The 24,683-nt window shown below is 46.3% G+C and overlaps 5 protein-coding genes across 5 annotated transcripts; 3 read left to right on the top strand and 2 right to left on the bottom strand.

Annotated features, from left to right (window-relative positions):
• Positions 1 to 7,164: 7,164 nt before the first annotated feature.
• On the top strand, positions 7,165 to 8,956 carry BHQ10_005723 (uncharacterized protein; the record flags this gene model as incomplete). Its single annotated transcript, XM_040878230.1, has 5 exons — positions 7,165 to 7,209; positions 7,266 to 7,313; positions 7,368 to 8,403; positions 8,464 to 8,740; positions 8,797 to 8,956. The coding sequence occupies 5 exons, from the start codon at positions 7,165 to 7,167 to the stop codon at positions 8,954 to 8,956; spliced, it is 1,566 nt and encodes a 521-aa protein (XP_040734227.1).
• Positions 8,957 to 10,268: 1,312 nt separating this feature from the next.
• On the top strand, positions 10,269 to 11,046 carry BHQ10_005724 (uncharacterized protein; the record flags this gene model as incomplete). The annotated part of the gene is made up of 3 exons (XM_040878231.1): positions 10,269 to 10,351; positions 10,396 to 10,500; positions 10,557 to 11,046. The coding sequence occupies 3 exons, from the start codon at positions 10,269 to 10,271 to the stop codon at positions 11,044 to 11,046; spliced, it is 678 nt and encodes a 225-aa protein (XP_040734228.1).
• Positions 11,047 to 11,226: 180 nt separating this feature from the next.
• BHQ10_005725 (uncharacterized protein) lies at positions 11,227 to 12,829 on the bottom strand (the record flags this gene model as incomplete). The annotated part of the gene is made up of 2 exons (XM_040878232.1): positions 11,227 to 11,440; positions 11,496 to 12,829. The coding sequence occupies 2 exons, from the start codon at positions 12,827 to 12,829 to the stop codon at positions 11,227 to 11,229; spliced, it is 1,548 nt and encodes a 515-aa protein (XP_040734229.1).
• Positions 12,830 to 13,748: 919 nt separating this feature from the next.
• On the top strand, positions 13,749 to 14,253 carry BHQ10_005726 (uncharacterized protein; the record flags this gene model as incomplete). The annotated part of the gene is made up of 3 exons (XM_040878233.1): positions 13,749 to 13,994; positions 14,066 to 14,120; positions 14,186 to 14,253. 3 exons carry the CDS (start codon positions 13,749 to 13,751, stop codon positions 14,251 to 14,253), a joined length of 369 nt encoding a protein of 122 aa, XP_040734230.1.
• Positions 14,254 to 15,999: 1,746 nt separating this feature from the next.
• BHQ10_005727 (uncharacterized protein) lies at positions 16,000 to 24,597 on the bottom strand (the record flags this gene model as incomplete). Its single annotated transcript, XM_040878234.1, has 8 exons — positions 16,000 to 17,225; positions 17,276 to 19,299; positions 19,365 to 19,381; positions 20,974 to 21,421; positions 21,477 to 21,749; positions 21,807 to 21,918; positions 21,969 to 22,243; positions 23,840 to 24,597. 8 exons carry the CDS (start codon positions 24,595 to 24,597, stop codon positions 16,000 to 16,002), a joined length of 5,133 nt encoding a protein of 1,710 aa, XP_040734231.1.
• Positions 24,598 to 24,683: the final 86 nt, after the last annotated feature.

Consider the following 24,683-nt stretch of genomic DNA (forward strand, 5'->3'; position numbering starts at 1 on the left):
ATGTATGGAACGCTGCAAAGGTTGGTTGGAAGTTTAGCCAGGATAGTACGGCTTCTAAGTCGGGAAGTAGCAAAAGAAGATTCACGCACGAGTAAGAGCCCTCAGTTTGGGACGAAAGGCTAAAAGCAAAAAGTCTCAAAGACAAGGCCCCCGCGCTTCGTTGACGGTTGAGCACTAAGCAGCACCGAACAGGAAGCACTTCCAGATCGGTGGAGCCTGCGAGGAGTTAGGAACCGAACTATGCTGGCATCCATGATCAAACGAAAGTCAAAGAGGCGGCTAAGCCAGCCATAAAGCGAGATGACGAATGGGGTGGTGGAACTACATGGGTGGCATAGCGTTGTGACTTACTATGTATTACTTACATGGTAGTACGTCCTTGTTAGTGCTAGCAGCAAAGGAACACGAGTCTGATGGAGAAAGCCATGACCCTTGTTTCGGGTCACTTTGTGTATTGTATTACTGAATTACTTACTGTATTGACGGTACTAATCTTACGGACGGGCCAACCATGGCAAAGCGGACCGCGCGGTCACAGCGCAGGTATTTTGGTATTTTGGCTGTATGACCAACATTTACTATGGAGTATGGGCAAGTTGTAGTAACAATACGCGTAACATGCAAAATCCGGTAACGCAAAAGCCACTCAGCCACTGACACTTCCGTATGCAGCTGTTAATTGTGCTTGTACGGAGCAAACATGGAAGTCGAAAAGGTAATTTTCACGGCTTTGCCTTTGCCACCGCCCATAGTATACACACACACACATTTATTATATGTAGTACGTACTCGTAGGAGTATGATCGATCCTACGTAGTGTGGTGCGTACGTCCTACACTCGGCGTCTAAGTCCAAGCGGATTAGCCTTCCCCATCCGGCCCAGCCCATGCCATGCACTACCAAAAGTAGGCGTTAGTGACTACTGATTCGTATCCTTACTGAATACTAGATGGCCGGCTGTACGGATATCCTGCTGATTGAGCGTCAACGAGTTTCATCTTTATACTTTTCAGAAACTTCGGCGGTAAGACGCGATCCAACGATCGGTGTTGTCTATCTTATTTGTTACTTCTATTTTGTCCATAGGCGCTAGGTAGTTGTTGCCTGTTACTCGATGACACATATCTGATGAATGTGCGTATCACATTCTTTTGACCAGTGTTACACGGAAGGAATCGGCACTGTGATGCTTCTCATTTGGATCTGAAAATGAATACGACTAATTAAACCAAGTCCAGTTAAATCAAGGTTGCAGTGACTAATCAGACTGCTTGCATATTGAATCATGACTTTTTCGCTCGAGAGATGTAGCGTGGCAGACGGAGATGGTCTGGTCTGGTGGAGCGGAGCCACCGAATACGAAACTCACATCCTCTCAGTCTTAGCAACTAACAAGTCTTTCAGTCAGTCTTTGTATGATCGGCCGAGTCAGATGACCAATAAAATGCCTGTTGCCGTGGGCAGATCTTTTCTGACCACTGAATAGGCCCGGATATTAAGCACTCGGCCCACCAACGCCCACCAACTCCTCCCTAACTAGCCCCAACCAGCCTCCAAGCCGTCGTTACTTTGTGCCCTTTTCACTGCCCTTTTCACTCTCTTTTCTTTTTCTGCTGTTCAGTGTCTACCAAGTTTAACCTAGTGCAGAACGGAGCCAAGCGGAAACCCTAATTGCCCTCACCCCATCATGACACCAATTGCTCTTTGCTTCCGAGGGTGTACCACCAACAGACTTCCAGAGCAAGCCACATATTAAATCCAGCGAAAGCCAGAATCTCCATTCCCGGTTTGGGTCGACTTTGCAGTTGACGAGAACCCACTCAGCTGATGATATACATGCCCATCAATCAAACTAGTATTCAAGGGAGCGAAAAAGCAATTACTCAATCAATATGAAATCCGCCGACTGATATTGTGGCTGCTGCATGCAGTAACACATTCTCCCATTCATCTACATACAGTATTATAAAAGGATGACCATCATCATCTGTGACAGGTTTCAAGCGTCGACACATGTCAGCGTCAAATTCAGTAGATCAAAGAAAGACTTTGTATCATTTCCACCGTTCGACCCGTTCGTCACACCTTTTCTTTATAGCGATAATCATTTTCGCTTGCCTGTTCCGAAGTAACATGGATTGGTAAAATAAACAAAGAAGTCACTGTCCCACCAAGAATAGATTACAACCACCAACCATCAATACGAAGATAGAGAGAATTAATCATGGAATATGCTAAAAGGTGTTCCAGAAGCACAAAGCTCCACTATCGTTTTCCGAAGCATCCATATTGGAAAAAAAAATTTTAAAATCCCATCATTTTTTCTTGAGGGTTACCACAGTGGGGCACCAGTATTGTCTTGGACTCTTGTTGAATGGCATGTTCCGTATAGATTCAGATTTTTTGCAGGCCGTCTATCCGTGCATCCTACCGTCTACGTACGTAATTAGGTCATGGGCCGCGGGTATCCGTACGGTAGATGGAATTCAAGAGCATAATTTTTTCCTTCTTAGTTGAAAAGTTGGATCATGTTATGGAAAATTCCTGCCGATCAGCTTGCGATCAGACTGTGACTGACTGAAGTAATACGTACTATCGTCAGGATCTTCCGATGATTAGTTAAGACTATCGGGTTTTGGTAACATCTCTCAGTTGAAAGTGGACAGCACGTTAGAGGTGCGTTCAATGTTCACTGTTAAGAGCCCCCACTGTTACTAGCCTCTTAGGCCTTAGCCAACTCTCGACATTTCAAGACCACGCGGTTCGGGTGTGACGAAACGGGTGTCTTAATAATAGGGCATAGGCCTTGACTCTTCTCCGTAGTTACTGAACGAGCTAACCATGTAACTAAGACAAATTTAGGAGCTTGGGGCAGGATTTGACCCCGACCGTGTGGCCAGTCTGCATTTAGTAGGTGCGTACTAAGTAGATTATTGCCTGTGTAATATGTATGGCGAAATGGAATGTGATGCAACATCCCTGTTCAAGAAGGTTGATGGTCGAGTTGATTATGCTGTCCACATGCAGGATGTGAGCGGCTATAGCATATCAGTTCTGACTCTTGAAGGAGTCTGCGAGAGGACAAGTCATAATTTTACGTACATTCCGACCTCAGGATGTATCAAGTTTTATCTAGCAGCTGCATGCAGTTAGTCAGGTGTGCATCGCAAGGACGTTGGTCAGATACTAGTACATGCTAAAGTTAGATATATTTCTTTTACCGACATGTACATGACTATATGTATATGTAATGTACCTGGACAGAGATCCGATGATTAGACAGACTTCCGTCCAGGCTGTCTGTGCCACTGTCAGACTGGAGCAATATGCGTAGGTGGCCTTGTCTCGTCCAGTCCTTCCTGTGTTCGGGGAATACTCCGGCTGCGACGCAGCAGGCAATAACCAAATAAATGATTTCGGGAGTCAGTCAGGGTAAGATTGAGTGGCAGGKCAAGTTACGAGTTTTACGACAGACTCCATATTGAGTCCATACATGTGGTTGGGTAGCAAAGAACACGCCAATCCTTTCGGAGTGGATATCATGTATCTACTATGATATATGTACAGGATGAAATGGCCAGGGCCGCCCTAGGGTTGCGGGCGGGCGGGCTTGCACAATGCACAATGCACGGTCAGTCGCAAACGTTGCGCAAGGCCTTTCCAGATCCAAGATCGTCGAGCCAGTCAGATTCAACTTCAGACATATGCTCATTACCGTCGCAAGCAGTACGGAGTGCATGCTTCGTGGGGTTGGATAAATCGGTGTTCCAGCATAAAGAAACCTCGGCGCTTAAGAGTGGATGTCATGGATGTTTCAATAGTAAAAAAAAAAATAACCAATAAGAAGCGAAATATACGTTGCATTCATATGTAATTACTACGGAGTACTAAGATATCAATTTGACCGCTTGATTGACTCACCGAATCCAGCATTTCAGCTGGGCCCCTGGGATATGGATAGGGACGATCTGAAACTTTGTTGGCGTATCTGAGAGCATTTACTAGTCAGCAGGATTGTGTATGGGCTGTACGAATCGTGCATTACACGTAATTATCAGTTAGCTTTGCGCCTATCACCGGTCTAATCCGGATTATTGTACGGTAATCGCAATACACAGCCATCGGAGACGAGTACTGACTCTTATCGGACGCCTAATTGGTTTTTTACATAGTATGTCGTGGAAAATCAAAAAATAGATTGAATGACATCACCAGTCGACTGTAATTCCACTTCAGATGCCGAAATCATAATGGGAATCAGCCAAACCTACCTCGCCTGGCAAAGTTGAACGAATGCCGATACGTACTCCGTGGCTATGCTTGTCTTTTGTCCTCGAATTTGAGGCCAATGAAATTCCGGAAAATGTACTCCGTAGTCTACGTAATAATCATTCTGCCTAAGTTAGTCCCGTTATCTTGAGACAAACATACGAAGGCTAATCAAATACGTAGTCTTTATGCTGTACGGGGTACACCGCACCAGTACGATCGCTGCGTGGAACCACCGTTTTGGGGGAACCCGCCCCCTGGAAAACTTAGCCCAGGCCCTAGCATAGCCCAAAACTAAAATACCCCAAGGACTAACGACTAAAAGTGCCAACACGAACAACAACAACCACTAAGAACCCCCTGACCGGACGGCACAACGCCCGATACCGTTGGCGGGTTATTGGCAAATCTGATTAAGGTACCATCACCGCTTGTTAAGGATTGACCGGAGGATACTCCGGAGTAAACGTACATGCTTCGTTTGTCATACACCCTATAATACTAAGTGTATTATTGAGGCTGTTAATTTGAATTATTCGATATTACTCCGTGCTTTACTAGGTATGCGAATAGTACTATTACTTTAAAGGGGAAATTTAGTCGCCGACCGTCTAACACGGCTGACTGTTGCAAAGCGCATGGATAGGGTTATAATCCAACAAGTTTAAGACACAAGTACGCGGTCAGGGCTCTTCATCGTTGAATAAGCTACACCGTACATGCTGTATTGTTGCGATCGACAGGGTAATCAGATGAATAATCCGTGGTCTGGACTCGAATCTGCATGTGTCAATGACCCAGTTGAATTTCCACATCACGTATTGTTACCTACTTCACTAACAATGCATCGCCCACCTACCTTCTGAGTCAAGGAGTGAAATCCCGACATTAGCAACTAAATGGCCGATTAGTCCATCGCTCTAATGAGATGGTCAGCAGATCCCCCCCCCTTCCTTTTATTGTGACGATAATAATGCAATATCGCCTCCGAGGCTGGGGGGATGGAACAAGGACCAGGAACGAGAACAGGGAAGAAGACTAACCCGGGCTACTCATCTCATTTTATTTTGCCTGCGTGACAACTTAACCTTCCTCGGTACCAGGATTGTGGTGGAGGCTCGCGAGTCGGGTCTCATGCATGACTGTTGCTATTGGTACGCCAGAACATACTCGGCGTTGTTCATATTGTGACGAGAACAGTGAACAAAAGAAAAGAACGTATTTTCAATCACCTGCAAAGCAAAGAAAAGAAAGAAAAGAAATAAGAAGCGAAGCAAATCACTACGTAGTAGTAGTAGTGAGGGGTCAGTGCTGGTGGACTCAAATCTCATAGAGGGGCAATCTATTGCTGTCCTACATGCTCCTTGATTGGCTTATCAGGAGGATCTAGGTAGGTAGACTAAAAGTCGTCTGAGTTCAGCTATCACATTTCAAATCGACAATCGAGCTCGTCAACACGACTGTTACGAACTGATGCATACAAAGGACATGCGTAGTAAAGCAATTTGGCAAACGACCGATTGTATAAATAGTCAGTCACACATACAATCGAGATTACCATTCCCTATCGGGAGACTACAACTTGCAAGCCACTTTTGTGTCTGCTTGCATAAGCCCCGTCATCCCTGGTTTGGATGTGGGCTGGTCACCAGCGGTGACCTGTTGAAAGTTGTCGTTTCTTGCTTCGTAGACTTGGTGAAGATGGCATCAATCAAGAATCAGTGAGCGCCACACGATTCAAAGAAGAAGGAGCTTACACTTTGTTCTTTTCGAGCTTGTAGATTGCTCATGTATTGTGCTGCCCACCGTGCATGCATGCTGAGGCTGCAGCTAGAACTTCCCATTCCCAACCTCCTCCGACCCGCTCAGCCCACTGAGTGCAACAATGCACATCGCTGACGATACCTGCAGTCTCAAGTAAGAAGGGAGGGCAGAAACTAATAAGTGTGCTTGCATGCCAAAGGGAGGTCTTCAATATACCTATGGATTATAATATATAGAATTGAGGCTTTCGGTCGGCTTGTCGAATTAGGAAGGCAATTTCCTTATCGGGTAATTTTCTGGCTGACGACGACTGTTGACAATTTAGACGAGATGATGCCTAATTACGAGGTGTGGGGAGTTTCATGAAGAGATTTGAAGTACTTAGGATTGTTATCGTGAGAATCGTGATGTCTTTATCGTGTTGATCCCTCCGGTCTGATACAACTCGCACACTCCAACCTTGAAATGTATGGATCATTAACTTAGTTGCAACGTTGGAATAGTCAAGGTCAAATGTGTTGGTCCTAGGTTCAAGGATCCCGTTTCGCCAGGTGTTCTGCCACTTTCCAGGTGCTGAATGTACTGATTTGGTACCTCTAATCCATGGCGCATCCTGAGCTAGGACAGTCATTTACTTAGAATATTACATGGAGCGTTAGCAATACATGCTACATAGCATTGAGGTTAATGGCAATCCCTTCTTTGCCGAAATCAAGTGAAAAATCTACATGTATATAGTTTGATCAATGCAATATACTCTGTGCGTGTTGAACGAACGTCCCCACGCGGATATATATATTCAACATGGAACTAGACGTACTTACCGATGACTTACACCACCTCATAACTTGCGATTTCTCAGAATCACCGAGGAGCGGAAAATAAAAGAGCAATAGTAGCCATCTGTAACATGATCATCAACAACGTCGATAGTGAAAAAGCTGCTCAAAAATGTGTATCCACTTATCGACACGTGATACGTCCGATAGTAAGAGGGACTGCTGACATCATCGCATCGTTTTCAACCTCATGCGACGTACATTCCTGGACACAACAATGGATGGATAATCGGTTATCAAATAAAACGAGAACTGTGCGGGCTTCAGCAACACGCAGAGCTTATAGCTCACAATGGTCAAGTCAGATGTCAACCCGCAAATAGCCATTGAAGATTTTGTATGTTTGATCCACCCCGCAATCCAGAGCTACGATACTGACAAACTTTGAAACAGGCACAGGGAGAAACAGGCAGTGAATCAGACAGTCACAATCACATAGAGGTGAGTTGGTTTTTGTCTATCGTTGAGTATCCACAGCCGTACTGACCTTTCTAGATCGTCTTCAGTCCCGACACTGAACACCGTCGCAAATCATCCCTCGTCGCAACCGATGATCCAAGGAAGTACCGCCATGGATCGGACTCCCATGACAAAAACACGGCTTGTTTTGTGCACTCCCTGCTCAACGGGGACTGGGCTGTCCCGTACGAATACCAAGAAGATGACAAAGCGGTGACCGACGAAAGGATTGGCAGGAAACCAATCGAGATAGAACCGGAGAACCAGGACAACGAATCGCGGGAGTATGACCGGGTTGCCGTCGTCGATTATGCGAGCCGTCTACCAGACCAGAGCGCGCCTGCCGTGGTGCATTCGCGACACTTGACAAAGGGGCAATTGTCGGATATGGCATGGAATGTGCGCAAATTATCCAAACGGTTGGGGAGTGTGAAGCTCAAACTCAAAGTTAAGACGGTATTTGTGGTGACAAAGGCGCATGATGAATCGTTGATCAAGTTAACGAGGGATCTCACGAAGTGGCTATTATCGAAGGACAGAGATACGCTATATACTGTCTACGTCCAGGACTCGTTCCAGAATCACCCAAACTTTGATGGCCCGCACCTGGTTGATGAAGTCGATGAGCCTTCAGCGCGTGATCGTTTGAGGTACTGGAACGTCCACATTGCGGCAGATCATCCGCAAACATTCGATTTCGTGATTACCCTTGGAGGAGATGGTACAGTTTTATACACGAGCTGGTTGTTTCAGAAGATTGTACCGCCTGTGTTATCGTTTTCTCTTGGATCACTTGGATTTTTGACAAAGTTCGATTTTTCGAATTATCAAGATACTATCACAAAGTCTTTTCGAGATGGGGTTGCTATTAGCCTGAGATTGAGGTTTGAGTGTACAGTGATGCGGAGCAATCCTCGACGAGAACCGGCTCTTGATGAACAGGGATATGTCATCAAGAAAGACCTTGTTGATGAATTGGTTGGTGAAGAGGTCGGAGATACATTGACACATGTACCGGACAGGGTATTTCAGATTTTGAATGATATTGTGGTTGACAGGGGGCCAAACCCAAGTATGTTCTCTCATCTCCATATTTTCAATTGTAGACAGGCTCTAATTTGATCTGGTGCAGCAATGTCGACAATTGAATTATTTGGAGACGACGAACACTTCACAACCGTTTTGGCAGACGGAGTGTGTATATCTACGCCTACAGGGTCAACTGCCTACAATCTTGCAGCTGGCGGAGCTCTTTCTCACCCAGAGAACCCTGTAATCTTGGTTACAGCAATCTGTGCACATACACTATCATTCCGACCCATCATCCTACCGGATACCATCGTCTTGAGAATGGGCGTGCCATACGACGCTCGCGCATCCTCGTGGGCCAGTTTCGATGGCCGAGAGAGGTAGGCTATTTTCATCTCTTCCATGACAACGATATTTACTGATGCATCTGATGTAGGATTGAGTTACATCCCGGTGACTACGTAACGGTGTCGGCCTCCCGTTACCCATTTGCGAATGTGATGCCTCCTGGACGGCGCAGCGAGGATTGGGTGCAGGGTATATCGAAGACGTTGAATTGGAATTCAAGACAGCGTCAAAAAGCGTTCACTAAATAGACCATGTATCAACAAATATAGAGATAGGGCAATTCTCGCCGATAGAGAAACAGCGCCATCACAAAATTTCGGCGTCATTCTTTGCATTGGGTTCGCAATTGATCTTGCACATCAAAAGTAGATATCCTATAAGTTGATTGACAATAATACTAGTCACATTGACCATATTATCTGGAACGTTCTGAGGTGGAGAACAGAAACCAAAAAAAAAAATATACTGCCGTCAATGCTGGCTAAGGCGGTCAGCCCCCAGACCGAGCTATAAAATGCTCTTTTCTGCCGCACTCAAATTTTTTCTTCTTCTTCTCATCACTCTTCCAACCACCAGAAAAACATATGTTTTCCAGCACCACTCCTTACAGTTCAATGCAATTGTATTGTGGTCAACACTCTTCTCGACAATGTCTCAAGAAATTTACTGCAACTAACCAGGTATGCTCTACACCGTTATTCTTTGCTATTCCAAAATCCCCGTCATGTCAACATGACAAGCCCTCTCTCATGATGAAAACATTTTCCACATTCGCAGTTTCCACGCTAGCCGTCGCCGTGAACCCAATTCCATAGACGTGCTCTGTGCGTACTACTTCCTTGGATGTCTGATTCTTTTTATACCATACCACATCTTCGTCTCATATACTGCGTGTTGAGAGTTGACTAACATTCTGAAGATCTAGGATTTTTTATACCATGGTGTATCAGTACGATTTAATTGATTATATCGCTGCGTGTTGAGAAATGCTATACCAAGTCTTTTGTCGATGATGATTTGAGTCTGGTCGGACGCAGGATCAAGGATAATTGTTCAGCCTCTACAATGAAAATACTTTTCAGAGTTGATATTTGTTTATTTCGTCACATACTGTAGCACTTGTAACTCATCGTAAGAACCATAAAGTATTTAGTATTTACTCCGTAGAGAACTTTTCTTTGCGGGAGCGGGTCTCTTGCTCCACCGTAAATGCAGTAGCCACTAAGAGACTCAACTCCTCCAAGCTGCTATAAGGTGTCCCGCGACATCGACAATTCGACTACACGACATCGCAGGTTAGGAACGGCTTTATACGAATCAAGAACTACTGCACCAGTATATGAATTGAAGACCACGTCTTATCTTGCCAGGTATCGTCGCGGTCCATGCCGACTGGAAGCGCCGCAGCCTGATCGCCGATACCTCAAGCCTACTCTGAATTAGCGGACAGTACAATTATCGATTGATCTTAAGGGATAGAGGAAGCAATGGCTGCCCCTCCAAGACGTCAATCGACAATGTCGATGAGCAGCACAGTCACTGAAAAAGCATCAACTCAATATGCAGACGGCCAACAACAGCAACAACAACATTCAATACGCCAAAGCCAACTCATCCAAACACCCACAGCTGGCGGTCTTCGAGTACCTTCAAACCGCAAAACGATATATGACCGACATCTAAATAGAAGCCAGAAAGCGGATCTCAGTCGGGCATCGTTTGCGTTCTTGTTCGGCGAGATGGTGACTTACGCGCAACGGAGGGTTACTGGTATTCAAGACCTTGAGAAGCGGTATCTTCTCCTTAACACTACCACAATATCAAATCAGATGGCTAATATGTAGACAGTCTGAATGAACAAGGCTACCCCCTCGGTCTCCGCCTACTGGATCTCCTCTTCTACCGCTCCGTCTCAAGCGCATCCTCCTCCGCCCTCTCATCATCATCCACATCCTCGTCTCCACCAAACCGTCCACTCCGAATTCTCCCTCTCCTCCATCTCATCCACGGACCACTCTGGCGCCTCCTCTTCCAACGACCCGCTGACGCCCTTGAACACTCCGTCTCCCCCGACACTCCCAACGAATACATGATCACCGACAACGACCCGCTCGTAAACACATACATTAGCGTGCCCAAGGAAATGAGTATGCTCAACTGTGCTGCTTTTGTCGCGGGGATAATTGAAGGTGTATGCGATGGATGTGGATTTGAGGCTAAAGTTTCGGCGCATAATCAGGGCACGGAGATGTGGCCTGGTAGAACGGTGTTTCTGGTACGGTTTGGTGAGACGGTTATGGAGCGGGAGAATGTGCTTGAGCGTGCGGGTGTTAAGTAATGAATTATCTGATAAGGGTCTGGCGTCATGAAGGTGTTTGCTGGCGAAAGAGTTGTTCTCAGCTGTTGCTATGGTATAATAGCCGACTATGCATATGTCCGTGAATGACTTGTAGTATCCCAAGTCGACTTTGAGCACTTCACGCTATGTTACGTATAGTTCCATTATTATTGATGGCTGTTATTTGATATACATGTCAATATGCAGAGCGTTTAACGCATCAAGGCGAAACTCTACTCTCAGTCCGACGACGTTTGTCTCGATCATCATAAGGCGAATGACTTCTCTTCCGCTGATCTTTCCTGTCTCGATCAGGTCGATCGTCCCTATACCGATCTCTATCCCTGCTTCTTTCTCGAGGATGGTCATCATTGCGTCTCTTGTAATCTCTTCTCTGTGGAGAATGCGAGCGTGACCGCGATCTACTGGATCTCCGTCTTGAGTATGACCGGCGACGGCGACGGTCCTCTCTAACGGTGCTGGAATTGGCCCCCGTGGCTGTCGCGTCTCTTCCTCGACCGTCATCACGACGATCCCTGTCCGGCAAGAATCGTTCATCGGTCACATTTTGCAACAATTTATCGTCATCACGAGTCCGTCGCGGGCGATTATCAAACCCTTCACCCCATCGTCCCGTATCTTCAGATCGTAGATCCTTGTATCTCGTTCGACCTTTCTTTCCCAATTTCGTCATATCGCGAATCTGCATGTATTCCGGTAGTACTTCACGATTCGTTTCATCTGCGAATCGGGCGCCCATAATATTTCTTTTATCCAATCCTTCGCGCTCAAGATCATCCCGAAAGAAAGCCCCCTTGTGAAAATATCGTTGCATAAACCCAGTCTGACCACGACCAGCTTCCTTTTCTTCCTTCTGTTTCTGTATGAATTCTTGATCTTCGCGTTCTCGCTCTTCTGGTGCTAGAGCCCGTCGTCGCTCAATTTCTTCACGTTCCTTTTCGGCTTCTTCGATTGCTTCGCGCTGTCGTTTGATGCGCTTCAGTTCTCGGAGTTTCCAAGCTGCATATTCAGCTTCGGGGTCTAGACCGTCGCGATCATCGAGGGCTTCTTCTTCGGCAGCAACGTTCTCGTCCTCATCCCATGCTTTCTTGCCCGCGAGCCGTGCCATGGCTTCTTTTTCGAGTTGGTCACGGACGAGGAAGTCTGCTTTTTCCTGCCGTTGCGCCCGACGAGCTTCTGCCTCTGCTGCGGTATCTGCGACCCCTGTTGCTAGGCTAGGTTGTGCGCTATTTTCTTCATTGCCTTTTCGCTTATCCTTTTTGATGAATGTCGGTCGAAGAAGAACTCTCCTCGGCGCCTCATCCTCTGAGCTTTCTTCTTCGGATGATTCCTCCTCTTCGGACTCTTCCTCTTCTTGTTCTTCTTCTGATTCCGCAGTAGCAGCGGGCGCTTGACCAACGATAGCCGGTCTCTGAGTAGTACTCGGCTTGGCTACCGCCGCCTCTTCCTCTTCTTCCTCCGTCACAAATCCTTCCTCATCTTCATCTTCCAACGTCACGTCCTTGACACCCTTTGTAACTTTGCCAGCCGCAGATGCCGGGAAAGAGGTTGCCTTTGGAGCTGGTCGTACTTGTTGTGATCTGCGACGTCGTTCCGCTTCTTCCTGTTTCCGTCTCTCTTCTTCTTGCGCAATCTCGTCCTCTTCTTCTTCCTCCTCTGATGACTGTTCTTCTGGAAGCGCTTTGCCAGGGCGATATCGTTTGACTGGTTTGAGTGGCTGGGCGGTCATACCGCGGTGATAGGAAGGGAATTGTGGTGGCATGTCGATGGTCAATGCCGCGACCAGCGCGGGCTGTTACAGTAGAGATGTCGTAATTGGAGTTCTGGAATTGTGTAAAAATCGAGTGAGTATCTTTATAGATACAGCGGCAATATCGAATGGTCTTCTGTTGTCATCCTCAGTTGGTGGCGTGTTGATTTATCGCTCTACTGAAATTTGATGGAGCTTTGCAGTTGAAGCTTGACCTTTTTCGCGCTAAGTTATCTTCTGCCTCAGGCACATAATTCAGGCTCCCCACCTAGTCCAGATGACGCTAAGCTTAATACGGATTAGCGCTATATCGGCTTCCCTACTTTTCTCCATCGCCAACATCTATGTCTCCTTGAACCTCATGCCTTGAGTGAGGCAATGTAGAACTTTGATTTTCGTTCCGATAGCTGCAACTTTGAACAGGTAATTGCAAACCTTCCGTATCGGCCTGCCATTCTCTACGTGGGCGGGATAGCAGTTGCGTCGAATACTTGTGGTGACGGCCCGCCTGAGGATGGGTTTCAATCTCATCAAGGAATTCTGAATCGTAATAAGTATCCAGTATATATATCTATAGATGCTATCACACAAACGAAACCCGCATAGTATCCCGATAGTCATGTCTTGCCCTGGACCTATCACCAATCTAGGGCCTATAAGATCACGTGTTTTCGCGTCTTCAGGAACGCGCCTAACCCCGCGACTGTTTCTTCTCCACCACCTTGAGCTTTTCTTGACCTCACATCGTCTCAACTCCGCTACCTTCTTCTCTTCTCGCTGTGAATTTCAAAAATTTTAGACTCGGGAAATTTGCCAAGTACAATACAAATCGCAAAGGATCGCCTAGCCCAAAGCCTCTCTTCTAGAAGCCGAAGCCCATCTGAAAACCCTCGATTACGATCTTAACTTGAACGCCCAAAATCTCACAGCCATGTCCATCCAAACCCCACGAATACTTCCCTCTCACCTCCAAGCCTTCCATAGTTCATCCGGTGTCAATCAGCACGTCAACACAGTCCGTATCCTAGGCATAGTCAGCGCGCTCCACGGCGAAACGGCAGTGATCAAATGCGGAAACCACGGTGATGTGACACTACTCCTTAAATCGGATTCGCATCTACAAATGGGGAAATTGGTTGAGGTTGTTGGGAAGGTTACTGAGTTGAGTGGTGGACAGGTATATTTATACATTGGAAGACACAAATTTGCCGTGATGCATGACTGACGTATTGGCTTTGATTGATATAGGGATTGGGGATCAATGTTCTTGCGACTACAGACTGGGACACTCCCTCGAATTTTGGTGAGTTGTGTCCCTTTGGGAAGGAAGTGTAGCTCTGGTTGGAGCTTTTCTGACAATGGTAATAGATTATAAGACCTATGAGCAAGTTGTGGAAGTGACGCATCGATACAAGGAGATTTTCTACGACGCTTGAGTAGACGAGACGAATGAACGAATGACATAGTCCTTGGATTTTTCAGTTGAGGAGTGGCTTGTAGATATATCCTATTCGGCGTACTTGGTCCCATTCAGTGCCGTCATCATACATCTTTATCCCCTGTCATGTCTCCGAAAGGATGTCTGGAAGCATGACATTTTCTGTTGGTAGCGTCATGAGGGAATTCAATGGGAAATCGCTACTCTCCAAATAAAGTCGTAAATGTCTGTTCCAAAACCTTCAAATAGATTCGGCCAAACTTTCTTGGAAATACTAGCCGACTGCGGCTGCTAATTCATTTCGGCCTACCCGACAACCCTTCCTTTCATCCATTTTTGTGGTCAACCTCGAGTCAGCCAGACTGAAGATGTCTTTCCAATTTGGTGGCCAGGTATCTATGACAGGTCCCAATATCCTGCCTGGGATTATAGACGCATTGCAAACCTCGATAAATGCAGTAAATGCTTTCAGGTTTCTTCATAAGCGAATATCACAACTCTGCCAGGATTCCATGAACAACGCTCAGGCGGCCGAAACATGTGCTGTGACTTCGATTGAAGATGAAAAAATGGCTGCACTGTTCACAAAAGTGGATTTCAGATTACACGACCCAGGATCATCTCTATAAGCTTGAACAGAATGATGACCATGAACAGACAGGCCATAATCAACTATCACAATGGGTTGGCCAGGAATTAAATGACGTACTCTCTGATAGAGGTTAATCGCTTGGTTTGATAGGTATTGCAACGAAGAAATTGCTTGCATCGCCATATATCCTACAGCGCAATTCAGAGCACAAGTAGCGTTTCATCATTGACGCGATGATCCTCGACCGACTTGACCACCTCGACAGCGCAGATTCGGAACGCCTCACCTGGTCCTAAGACGTGCCACTAGCTGTCTGGAGTGAGCTCAAAAGCCAGAGGATTCAAGGGAAGGGCTCCAAATTGCTTTATGTATGGGTAACAGAAGAACGACACACACAAGGCCTTGGTAGTCTTGTATGTAGTACATCTTTTTATACGATTGAACTGCTATACTAATCATGCCCCTATAGAGAAGCAAAAGAGCACGGCAAAGCAGCAGAGATTGCACAATTGATCACCTATCTCGCTGCAGTTCAGGACGCTCGCAGAAAAGCAAACAACAAGATCAATGTATCCGTTTTCGGAATCTCTACAAATGCGTATGGTTCGCAGTTTTTTCTTTCTCAACAGCGATCGCAAATTGTGTGTCGCCCGCTATCAATTGGTTATTTCAGAGCTCCCTCGTTATTCTTGGATTGATCAGATACTGCAAGATATTGTTCGAATTATCGCTTAACACTGGCAACTATGGCACCAGTAATGGACATGCCTGTAGTTGTTATACCAAGAAAGGGTCCAATCCGAGAAGCTGGTACAGGGGTTAGGAGATTTATTTTTGAGACATATAAAGGTTAACAAGTCATACTCTTTGGCATTTGTACTATAAACAGCAATAACAATAGCAGAATGTTCTATACCCTATATGATACTTAAACATGCCCAGATGATCCAAAACGAAAATAGCCGACTCGTGACTTTTGACCTTGAAGGAGGAATATGCAATGAGAATATGACAACGCACAGCAAACCGCAATACGGTAATCAAGACATCGTAAAAAGACAGACCCGAACGCCATCGCTTTGAGAGAAAAGGATTCTAAATGAAATGCATTGCAATCGTAAAATTCATGTAATTTCAACAATAGTGAAGTGTTCAGATGGAAGCAACAGCAGCCTGTGCTTCGCTTACTAGATCCTCGCCTTGTTGGTTATTTCCAGACTCAGGCATACTCATATCATTGGTAGTGCCATTCTCTGTGAAAGAGACACCCATATCAGCCGGTTTTCCAAGCTCTGATTCTGCGAGCACTGCGTTGATAAGATCTTCGTCATTGTTGAAATTGCTCGGAAATTGTAACATAGAGTTGTTATTATCAGCGCTTGGTGACCAATCAGAGAAAGGCATGTACATGTCCGATTGAGGGAGAGACTGCCACGGATCGAAAAGGCTATCCAAAACAATGTCGTCCACACTGGGAAACGCATTTCTGTTTTCAACAGTTCCATCCGATGAAGCGTCCTTATCAGAACTTGGGCGCATCTGTCTTGACCGAGGCGTGCTTGGTGACACGCCGGTTGCAGAATGTTTTGTTCTACTAGCACTAGGCGAGCAGAAAGGAAGCGATAGTCGTCGTTCGTTGGAGCGAGGCGTCCGTCGCTTAGGAGTGGGCGTAGTTCGCAAGTTGAAATCGAAGGATGGACTTTCGAAGAGATCATCCAAATTGCGATTAGTAGCAGCTGGAGTATTTTCTTTGTCTGCTACTATCTTCTCAGAACCTCGTGATGCCACGCGAGGACTTCGACGCGCACTATTCAAAAGAGACTCACCCAAAGTCTTTAAGGGTCCATCATGATTGCTATGCGGGAACAAAGCTCTCCTCACAGGTTTCGGCGTAACATTTACATCATGTGACTTCCGTACATGTGAATCAAGATTGCGTGCAGGACTCGATTGGATAGCCCTTTTCAGCGCTTCCACGGCGGCGTTCTCGTCCCACCGAGTCTGAAGTGTGTTGGATGTAGGTTCCGCACTGCTGGCACGAATGCGCTTATTTGGATGATCCTGTTCAACAAACTCGTTGGTTTCTTCGGTCTCGTTCTCATTCTCGTTATCATTCTCAACCGCAGGAGTGACTCTATCATCTCCACCTTGAGAGCCGTTGTCACCAGTTGGAGAGGACGTGTCTGTACGAGCCGGAGATGAACCAGGAGCCGAATTCATCTGAGATTTGCTCCGGCTTCTTGTAGATGTAGTTGCACCTCCTGTTAGGGGACCTTTGCGTGCACGAGATGACCGTTTGCGTTTGTCTTTTGCTGGTTGTTTGTTCCATTTGTTTTCTGGACGCATGCATTTGAATTTCTGAAGCCACAGACCACAGGCTAGTTTGCGTTAGTGAGAGATTTCAACAATTTATCATGTATATACTTACGATTGCAGAGAAGAATCTGATCGAAGTCTTTGTCTGCATCCACCAGTGTCTTCTTGTATAGTCGAAATTTGGTGATAGTCTCGTCATCGGCTCTGTCTGTAGCCTTCCAGAAGAGACACATAGGGTCCTTGAGATATTCATTGGCATCGTCTTCGGTACCGTCAAAGTGCTTTGACCACGCCCTCCTCCAGGTAGGTGTCTCGATAGCACCACAGTTGTTGCAATAGGGAGGGACTTGACCTTCTCGTATGCAGTTTTCAAGTCGAGCCTGGACTTGACGTACTCGCCGTGCGCCCGCTCCACTTCGTCCCTTCCCTCTCTCCTCAACAGGCTGGGGTAACGGAGTTTCAACAGATGGCAAGTCACTCATCGGACCGGACCATGTATTCGCATGGTGCATGTAGCCGGAAGGTGGTAAGACCGGGTCGCTTGCAGGGATCGAACTCATCAATTGCTCGATCTCACTTTGTGATAGTGGAGCAGGCGCCAATTTTTGGGCGGGCCTTATGCTCATTCGGGATGATGGTCGCGAAGCCGAGGAGCTGTGTTGAGGGGGAAGTGTTGGCGCCTCCCTAGAAGACATATCGTAAGGGCCGTCACTAGCCAGATAGTCGTCATTGTGCTGCCGAGAAACAGAACCCTGGCTGGCCAGAGAGTTTTGATGCCCTGTCACCTGATCTTGGCGGTTCTGTTTCGTAGGTTCGCAGTCGGTCATTCCTGCTGTGTTACTCTCATGAAAGTTTGCCCGGATACAGCCATCTTCATCCACCATGTCCTCCAGTGTCGCACTCATGAACCCAGAGTCAGGCTGTATGGGTAAAGGAGGGAGGACGGGGCTCGAGCGACTAAGTAGTCCTCCATCTATGATAGGTGGAGATGATGGCATGCTAAACTGTGATTCGAAGATGCCTTGATACCGGTGATCATCGGGTGAAGTATCTGGCAAATCAGTTGACGGTATCTCATCATATGCGGGATAGGGCGACCTGTAGCTTGTTGCGCTATTGATTGACGATTCACGAAGCAAACTCGGAGCGGGGCGCCCTCGTCGTGGACCTTCACTAGGGTTGCGAGAAATTGGTGTAGGTGGGCGAACAGGTTCTTCGAGAGAACTTGGGGCAGCCGATGACTGGATGGAGTTGATAGGCGTTGGACGATGAATTCGGACAGACGCAGCCGTGCTTGCAGCTACACGAAGTGAACCAGGTTGGCGCTCAATATTCAGGTCATCTTTACCGGTTACATCTGCCCTGAAAAGCTTAGCGCGCTTTCGTGGAGGGTGGTCCATCGCTTCGTCGCCACTCCCGTAGCCTGAATAGATTGATCCTCGGCGGGTCATTGTACCCGGGCGTTGGAAGTCTGACTCATGGACAGATGCTCGGGACAATGGACGAATAGACACTTCGCTTCCTCTTCGACCATGGCCTGCTGTAGATGGTTGCCTAGACATGTGTGTAGTCATCTGCATGCCAACTGGCGTCTCGCTTCGGCTTGGAGGATCCACTGGGGATGATGCCGTGGAATCCGGATGAGTCGCCGGGAACTCTCTGGGGGTAGAGCCTTCACTCAAGAGCTGATGGAACTTTTGTATACCAGAATGATCGATCGGCCCGTTCGCACTTTGTGTAGAGGATGGGCGCTGACTGGGCGCAAACATGTGAGGGTTTTGTTGAACAAATGAAGACCAGGCTTGAGCGTCAAATTCTTGCGGGATTATATTGCTCAGTTCTCGATAGCGTTGCATGCTTTCGAGATATTCGCTTTGCATTAGGGTGGGTACAGGTACAAGCCGTAGTTTCACCTCGAGTGTCTCCTGTGCGCCCTTCGAGAAAAGTCCAAGGACATTTTTGCTCACCCGCCCTGTAACGATAGTTTTTGATTGGTGTGCAGGTGCATTGGGCGTTGGTGATGCGGAGGCGAGCACCCAGGATAGCATACCTTGGCCAACCAGAGGGGTTTCATATTCCGAATAATCGTAAGCATAAACCGTATAGTCTTGACCAAATTTCGCCACCAGCTCCGGGCTGTAACACTATTAGTGACTAGGCTGGAAAGAGATTGATTGACTCGAATGAGGGTGGTGACTAACCTCGCGGACACAATAGCCTGTATACATGTCTTCAGCTCAATGACACCTATTTGTGTTTTTTCATCGAGGTATGCCGTTTGAATGTCAAGTAGATGAGGCCATCGAGCTAAGCAATTCGTCTTATTCTGGTCATCGAATGTGTAGAGAACTTTCACTGTCAATTGCACCAACCCATTAGCTGTCTGCCCAAAACCATCAAGGAAACAACCAAGTTCACGTACACCTCATGGGCCGGATGGTGATACCGTCCTGAACTTCCATCCCAGCCACAGTTATTATCTTCGACCATACGCAGTTTTCTGTCGAAACGACGACAAAAAAGTTGTGAAGAAGTGGGAAAGACTTGTAAACGTGCAAAGCAGCAGTGGAATTATCCCTCGATACTGTAGATCTCGCAGGAAGTCCTTCAAGTCTAACACCTTTGCGAGTCGTGAACGAGTAGTTGCGGTGAGTGTTGTGAGGGGATCTAAGGTTCCCTAGCGCTCTGTTTTATGCAAGGATTCGGTCCCCGTCGACTGGGAGAATGGAGAGTATGCACGATTTGCGGGTGAGGATAGCGAAACAAGCTGGTTCAAAGGACACTGGAATGTAAAGTGGGATCTTGGTTCATGCAGAATTCTCAACGCAAGGTGATGATTGGGTGAGTCCGGATGTTCGCGAGGGAGGATCAAGAGGTAGGATTATAAAAGAGAGAAAGAGGGAGGATGAAGGAAGAAAGAGAGGAAGAAAATGGGGGGAGGAGAAGATTATGTAGTGGAGGGAGGCTGGAGAGGAAGAAAGGCAGGCACGACGAGGTTGAGATTGGAAGACATGATGTCGTGAAGCAACAACCAGCTTTAGCTTGAAGAGAGAAGGGAGCGTGTTTCTTCCACGCGACGTGACGCAGCCAATCGCGGTCGCGGGAGCTGCCTTGCCCGATGTCATGTCACGTGTGTCGTGTTTTGTACTTACCTTTTCTGCACTAGTGCGCGTATCACATCATGTGACTTAACTTGACCTAACCTCGGTATTTCAGACAGTACAGCAAATAAATTTATGACAATAATGAGAAGATGTCTGTATTGAAGCTATTGTACTCATCCAGAATCTACGACCGCCGTTTTTCGTGTGTCTTTTCATGTCTTGTCATATCGTACTTTCTAGTGAATCGTCTCCCACATTCCGAACATGCCCACGGCTTTTCGCCTTTATGAGTCAACTTATGATCCTGCAGAATGAGATTTCTCACAAATGTCTTATGGCAGATGTCACATTCCCAACGTGCCTGACTCGTGGGCCCTCTGTTCAGGCGGGTAAAGGTCTCACTAAGATCACACTGGTCTGGATGAAACGTTCTGAGGTGCCTCCGGAGCGCAGACTCAGATGCTAGTCCTAGCCCTTCTGTAGTACAATTCTCAATCGTGCAGTGGAAAGGTCTCTCGTGGCGATTCACATGATTCTCACGCGCCTGCGCGGTCTTAAAGCCTTCGTGAAAGAAGAAGCAGAGTACTTTTGGACATCGAAAGATACAGTCTCCATACATGCTTAGATCCACATCTTCGGTCGCGCTCAGTTTTTCGACTAGTCGGCGATTTCGTCCCAATGCATCCCTGAGTTGATCAAGACTCACTGTGTTTCGGGCTACCAGATCCTTGCTTTGTTCCAAACGAATATGTTGCCAGATCTTAACAAGATCAGCGTGGAAAGGAAACTGCCAAAATGCCTGGCAATCTTGTTGCGTCTGTTGCTGAATATTATCGCCTGGAAAGCTTTTGTCATAGAACTGTATGAAGCGACCAAGCACATGACGTATTCTGATGAGTTGAAAGTTGATTTCGGGAGATCCTGAATTTCTGATCACAAGACTAAGGTTTGTATCCACCATTGACTTGACATGCATAAACCATGTAGATACAGCATAATCTTGAAACGCCAAGTCTCCTCTACGTGCATAGAAACGGAGGTCTTCGTCTGTTATCCTAGGCTCGAAGATGTTTAGCGTGAGATATTGTAGACATCGAAGAGTAAGATCGCATTCTGCTTCTGCTATATCTATGCCGCTTTTCTCAATGACGAATCTTGTTTGTGATTAGCATATCGGATGTTGCTTCAGAAAATTGTGGAATGAAATACCTTCTTGCAGTACTGTGAACAAGCTCGACCCTATCGCCTTGAAGTACCTGGACAAGAGATCCACATAGTTCGTGTACATCATCTCGTAACTTGATCTCCGTATTCATCAGATTCGAATTGTTCCATACATCAATTTCCACTGATGATGCTGATTGAACCTCCGTCCATTTCAGAGGCCTTTTGGAACAGACCAGCCATCCCAGCAACAACAGCGTGTACTTGAACTGCGCCGGCCCCAGATCTCGCTCGAGACGCTCCATGATTCGGGAATATCTGAGAATTTGTAAGCATTCATGAAGACTTTATAGTATGATTGACATATGAGCGTACGCTTGATCGATTTCATTCGGCAACCTTGCACTAGCGATTTCATTACGAAATAATGCAAGATTGGGCTGTTTTGCCAGGTTGTTCATGACCAATTTTGCAAATAGGAACATTCCTAGAAATGAGTTCAAAACATGGTAATGACAGATGTAGTGATCTACTTACCATCTGCTCTTGCACAAATGATATCCACGACATTCTTGATATCTTCATTGCTAAATTCGAACTTTTCCAATTCTCGCGTTCTGTGCTGACAGTATTTCCGAATATCGTTGACATTTAGCTCTGGAGTCAATGCAAGAGAATCGGCAGAGGCAAGTGAATTCCTGATTTCGGAGGTTGGTTGGGTGAAGAGGAGAATACGGAGCTTCCCGGGCGAATGATTATCGCACTTTTGAGTAAGGTTTTTCAAGGTATCTAGCAAGTTCTTTTGTTCCTCACTGGATTCGCATTCATCAACTGCGTCTATTATGACATATAGCTGTGGAATTCTCTCGCAAAAAACTCCTAGAATTTCTCTTGCTACTTTCAAAGACGACAGAATTGTGCTATCGGAGTTCCTCATCTTTTCGTGGCAGTATGGAGCCAAGTCGGGATGATGCCGTACCAACTGGTAAAGAATACCACGAACTGCTGCAATAGCAGTGGTTCTACCCTCTATCTTCTCACTGCAATAGAAGTAGGCAGTCACTCTCGAGATATCTCTAAAGCAAGCTTCAATCATGGTCGAAGCCAGATAAGTTTTGCCTACAAATGTAGAGATTTTGTCTGATTAGCATAATAAACAACATCTTGAATGGTGCTGAAAGCTTATAACACTACCTGTGCCTGGGCGACCATTTATCCATAAGATTGAATGACTCAAATGCTGGATATCTGGAGATAGCCATTTTTGGATCTTTTCGTGGCTTAAGATCCAGTCCCCGGTATCAGAATATTGTTCTCGGTCGTAGCAATACCTGCCATGTTCGCTTTCGACTTCGGCGTCCTCTGGCAAATTTCGTGAATATGAAAACCAGTCACGGACTTCGTCGTAAACGTCTCTCTGTCTCTCTCTTTCTTTTTTTTCAAATTCGAAATTCTTCTCCGCTATTTGTTGAATGTGATCTCGGATATGCTGTGAATCCGCGGACACGTCTATGAAGGGACCAGTTGATTTTCTCACCTCGTCTTCTATTAACGCTTTATGTGAACGGAGTTGACGGAGATTATGGTCAAGACGGTGATGGTAATCCTTCCAAAGCGATTTGAAAGTCTCCTTGAGTGCTGCATGAGTTCGTTTCATTAGCGATGCCCTTTAAACCGAGTGTTTCCTATTACTATACCTCTTGCACAGAATAGTTCAGCCATTCCAAGGTGGATCTCAAGAATATTGCAAAAAATCTCTGCAAGAACACGCTGTAGCCCAACATGATGTTTAAAGCTCTCATGTGACTCTTCAAATGTTGGTAGTGCTGCACCGATTTTCCCATATGCAGATAGATAAGCTTCGAGTAGGTCTGGATGACCTTTTGCAACCTAAATCGGAGATATCATTATTCCAATTCTATCATGAGAGCAATGGAAAATCAGAAGTCGTTACCTGAAGTAGAAGTTTGGGAGGGCCCCAGACATAGCACATGATATTTGGCATATTCAAGGCTTCTTCCATGAGTTTGTCTAAGTTTTCAACAGCCCCGAGAAAGTGCTCCATCCTTCTAAGATTCTGTACCGATTTCATTGCTTTCTGCTCATCCTGGATTCTCCTTAGTAGCCTTTTTAACGAGCCAGCACTTGTAGTCTTGAAGCCAAGCCAGTGTTCTTGATCGAAGCGGCTTTCAAAGCTGTTCAAGATATTATCGAATAAAGCTTGAGGAGAATGCGTGCCTTGAACGACTGACAGACTTTGTGAAATAATTGCCGAATTAGAAGGAATTGCGGGAGTGACTATATGTTCATCAGTGGTTTTGGAGGGAACCGAAAACAGATATTATGTGCTGAATTTTGACTCACCAGTTGATACTCCAGGTGGCGATTGTCTCTGTGAGGTTACATACTGTTCTAAGACCACCTTCATTGTGGAGGCTGCAACAGCAGCTGCGTAATTCTGCCATTTTTTGTTCTTATGGCTATCAGCATAGTCGCATACGCCTTTAATGACGAGACAGCTGAACTTGTCCCAAATGCCAGCACCTTCCATCTCGAATGCGATAACATTCTCAGTGTTTGCAATATCGTCTCGGTGTGTGGCTGACTTCATTACAGTGTCTCCGGTACCAATAGAACCGAAATGTATGAAAGGAGTTGGCGTCTCAGGATGCCGATTGAATGTATCAAGCAGCCGTTCACGATGAATGAGCATATTGACATCGCAATTAACGCTAGTGCATGAAGCTGCCAAAGCATTCTCGCAGGCAAATCCATGCAAGCAAGCTAAACAATCTGAATGATGCATATGAATATATTGCGATGGAAAGAGTTTGTCTTCCCAGGCGCCTGGATATTCTGTGTCCACTTGCGGATGCTTCAATAGAGCTGTCAAGTTATTCTTAGTTTCCTCCCTCAATTTTTCTAGAAGTAATGCAGTCTTCCAAGTGCGTAAAAGGCCCAGAATCTGCTCGTCGGGTCGACCATACACATCCAACAGCGTTGATTTTCTGTAGTAGCCGCCAGGTAATTGTCGGCCATGGCTCACATCAACAATCACTTCACTGATAATCACGTCGCCGAGTACAATCTCTGTTCCGTCTTTCTTGAAAGGAATCGCACCGCAGATACCGACGAGTAGAGCGAGCTTAATAGAATTGAAACTCATTTTGAGTGATTGAGCAGAACTAGCTGCATTCACTCTTCCTTCCCCAGCTAAGGTGACCACCACCACGTCATGTCTTCCACTCCTGC

This window comes from Talaromyces amestolkiae (assembly GCF_001896365.1).
Source record: "Talaromyces amestolkiae strain CIB chromosome Unknown scaffold10.1, whole genome shotgun sequence".
In the NCBI taxonomy this organism is placed as follows: Eukaryota; Fungi; Ascomycota; class Eurotiomycetes; order Eurotiales; family Trichocomaceae; genus Talaromyces; species Talaromyces amestolkiae.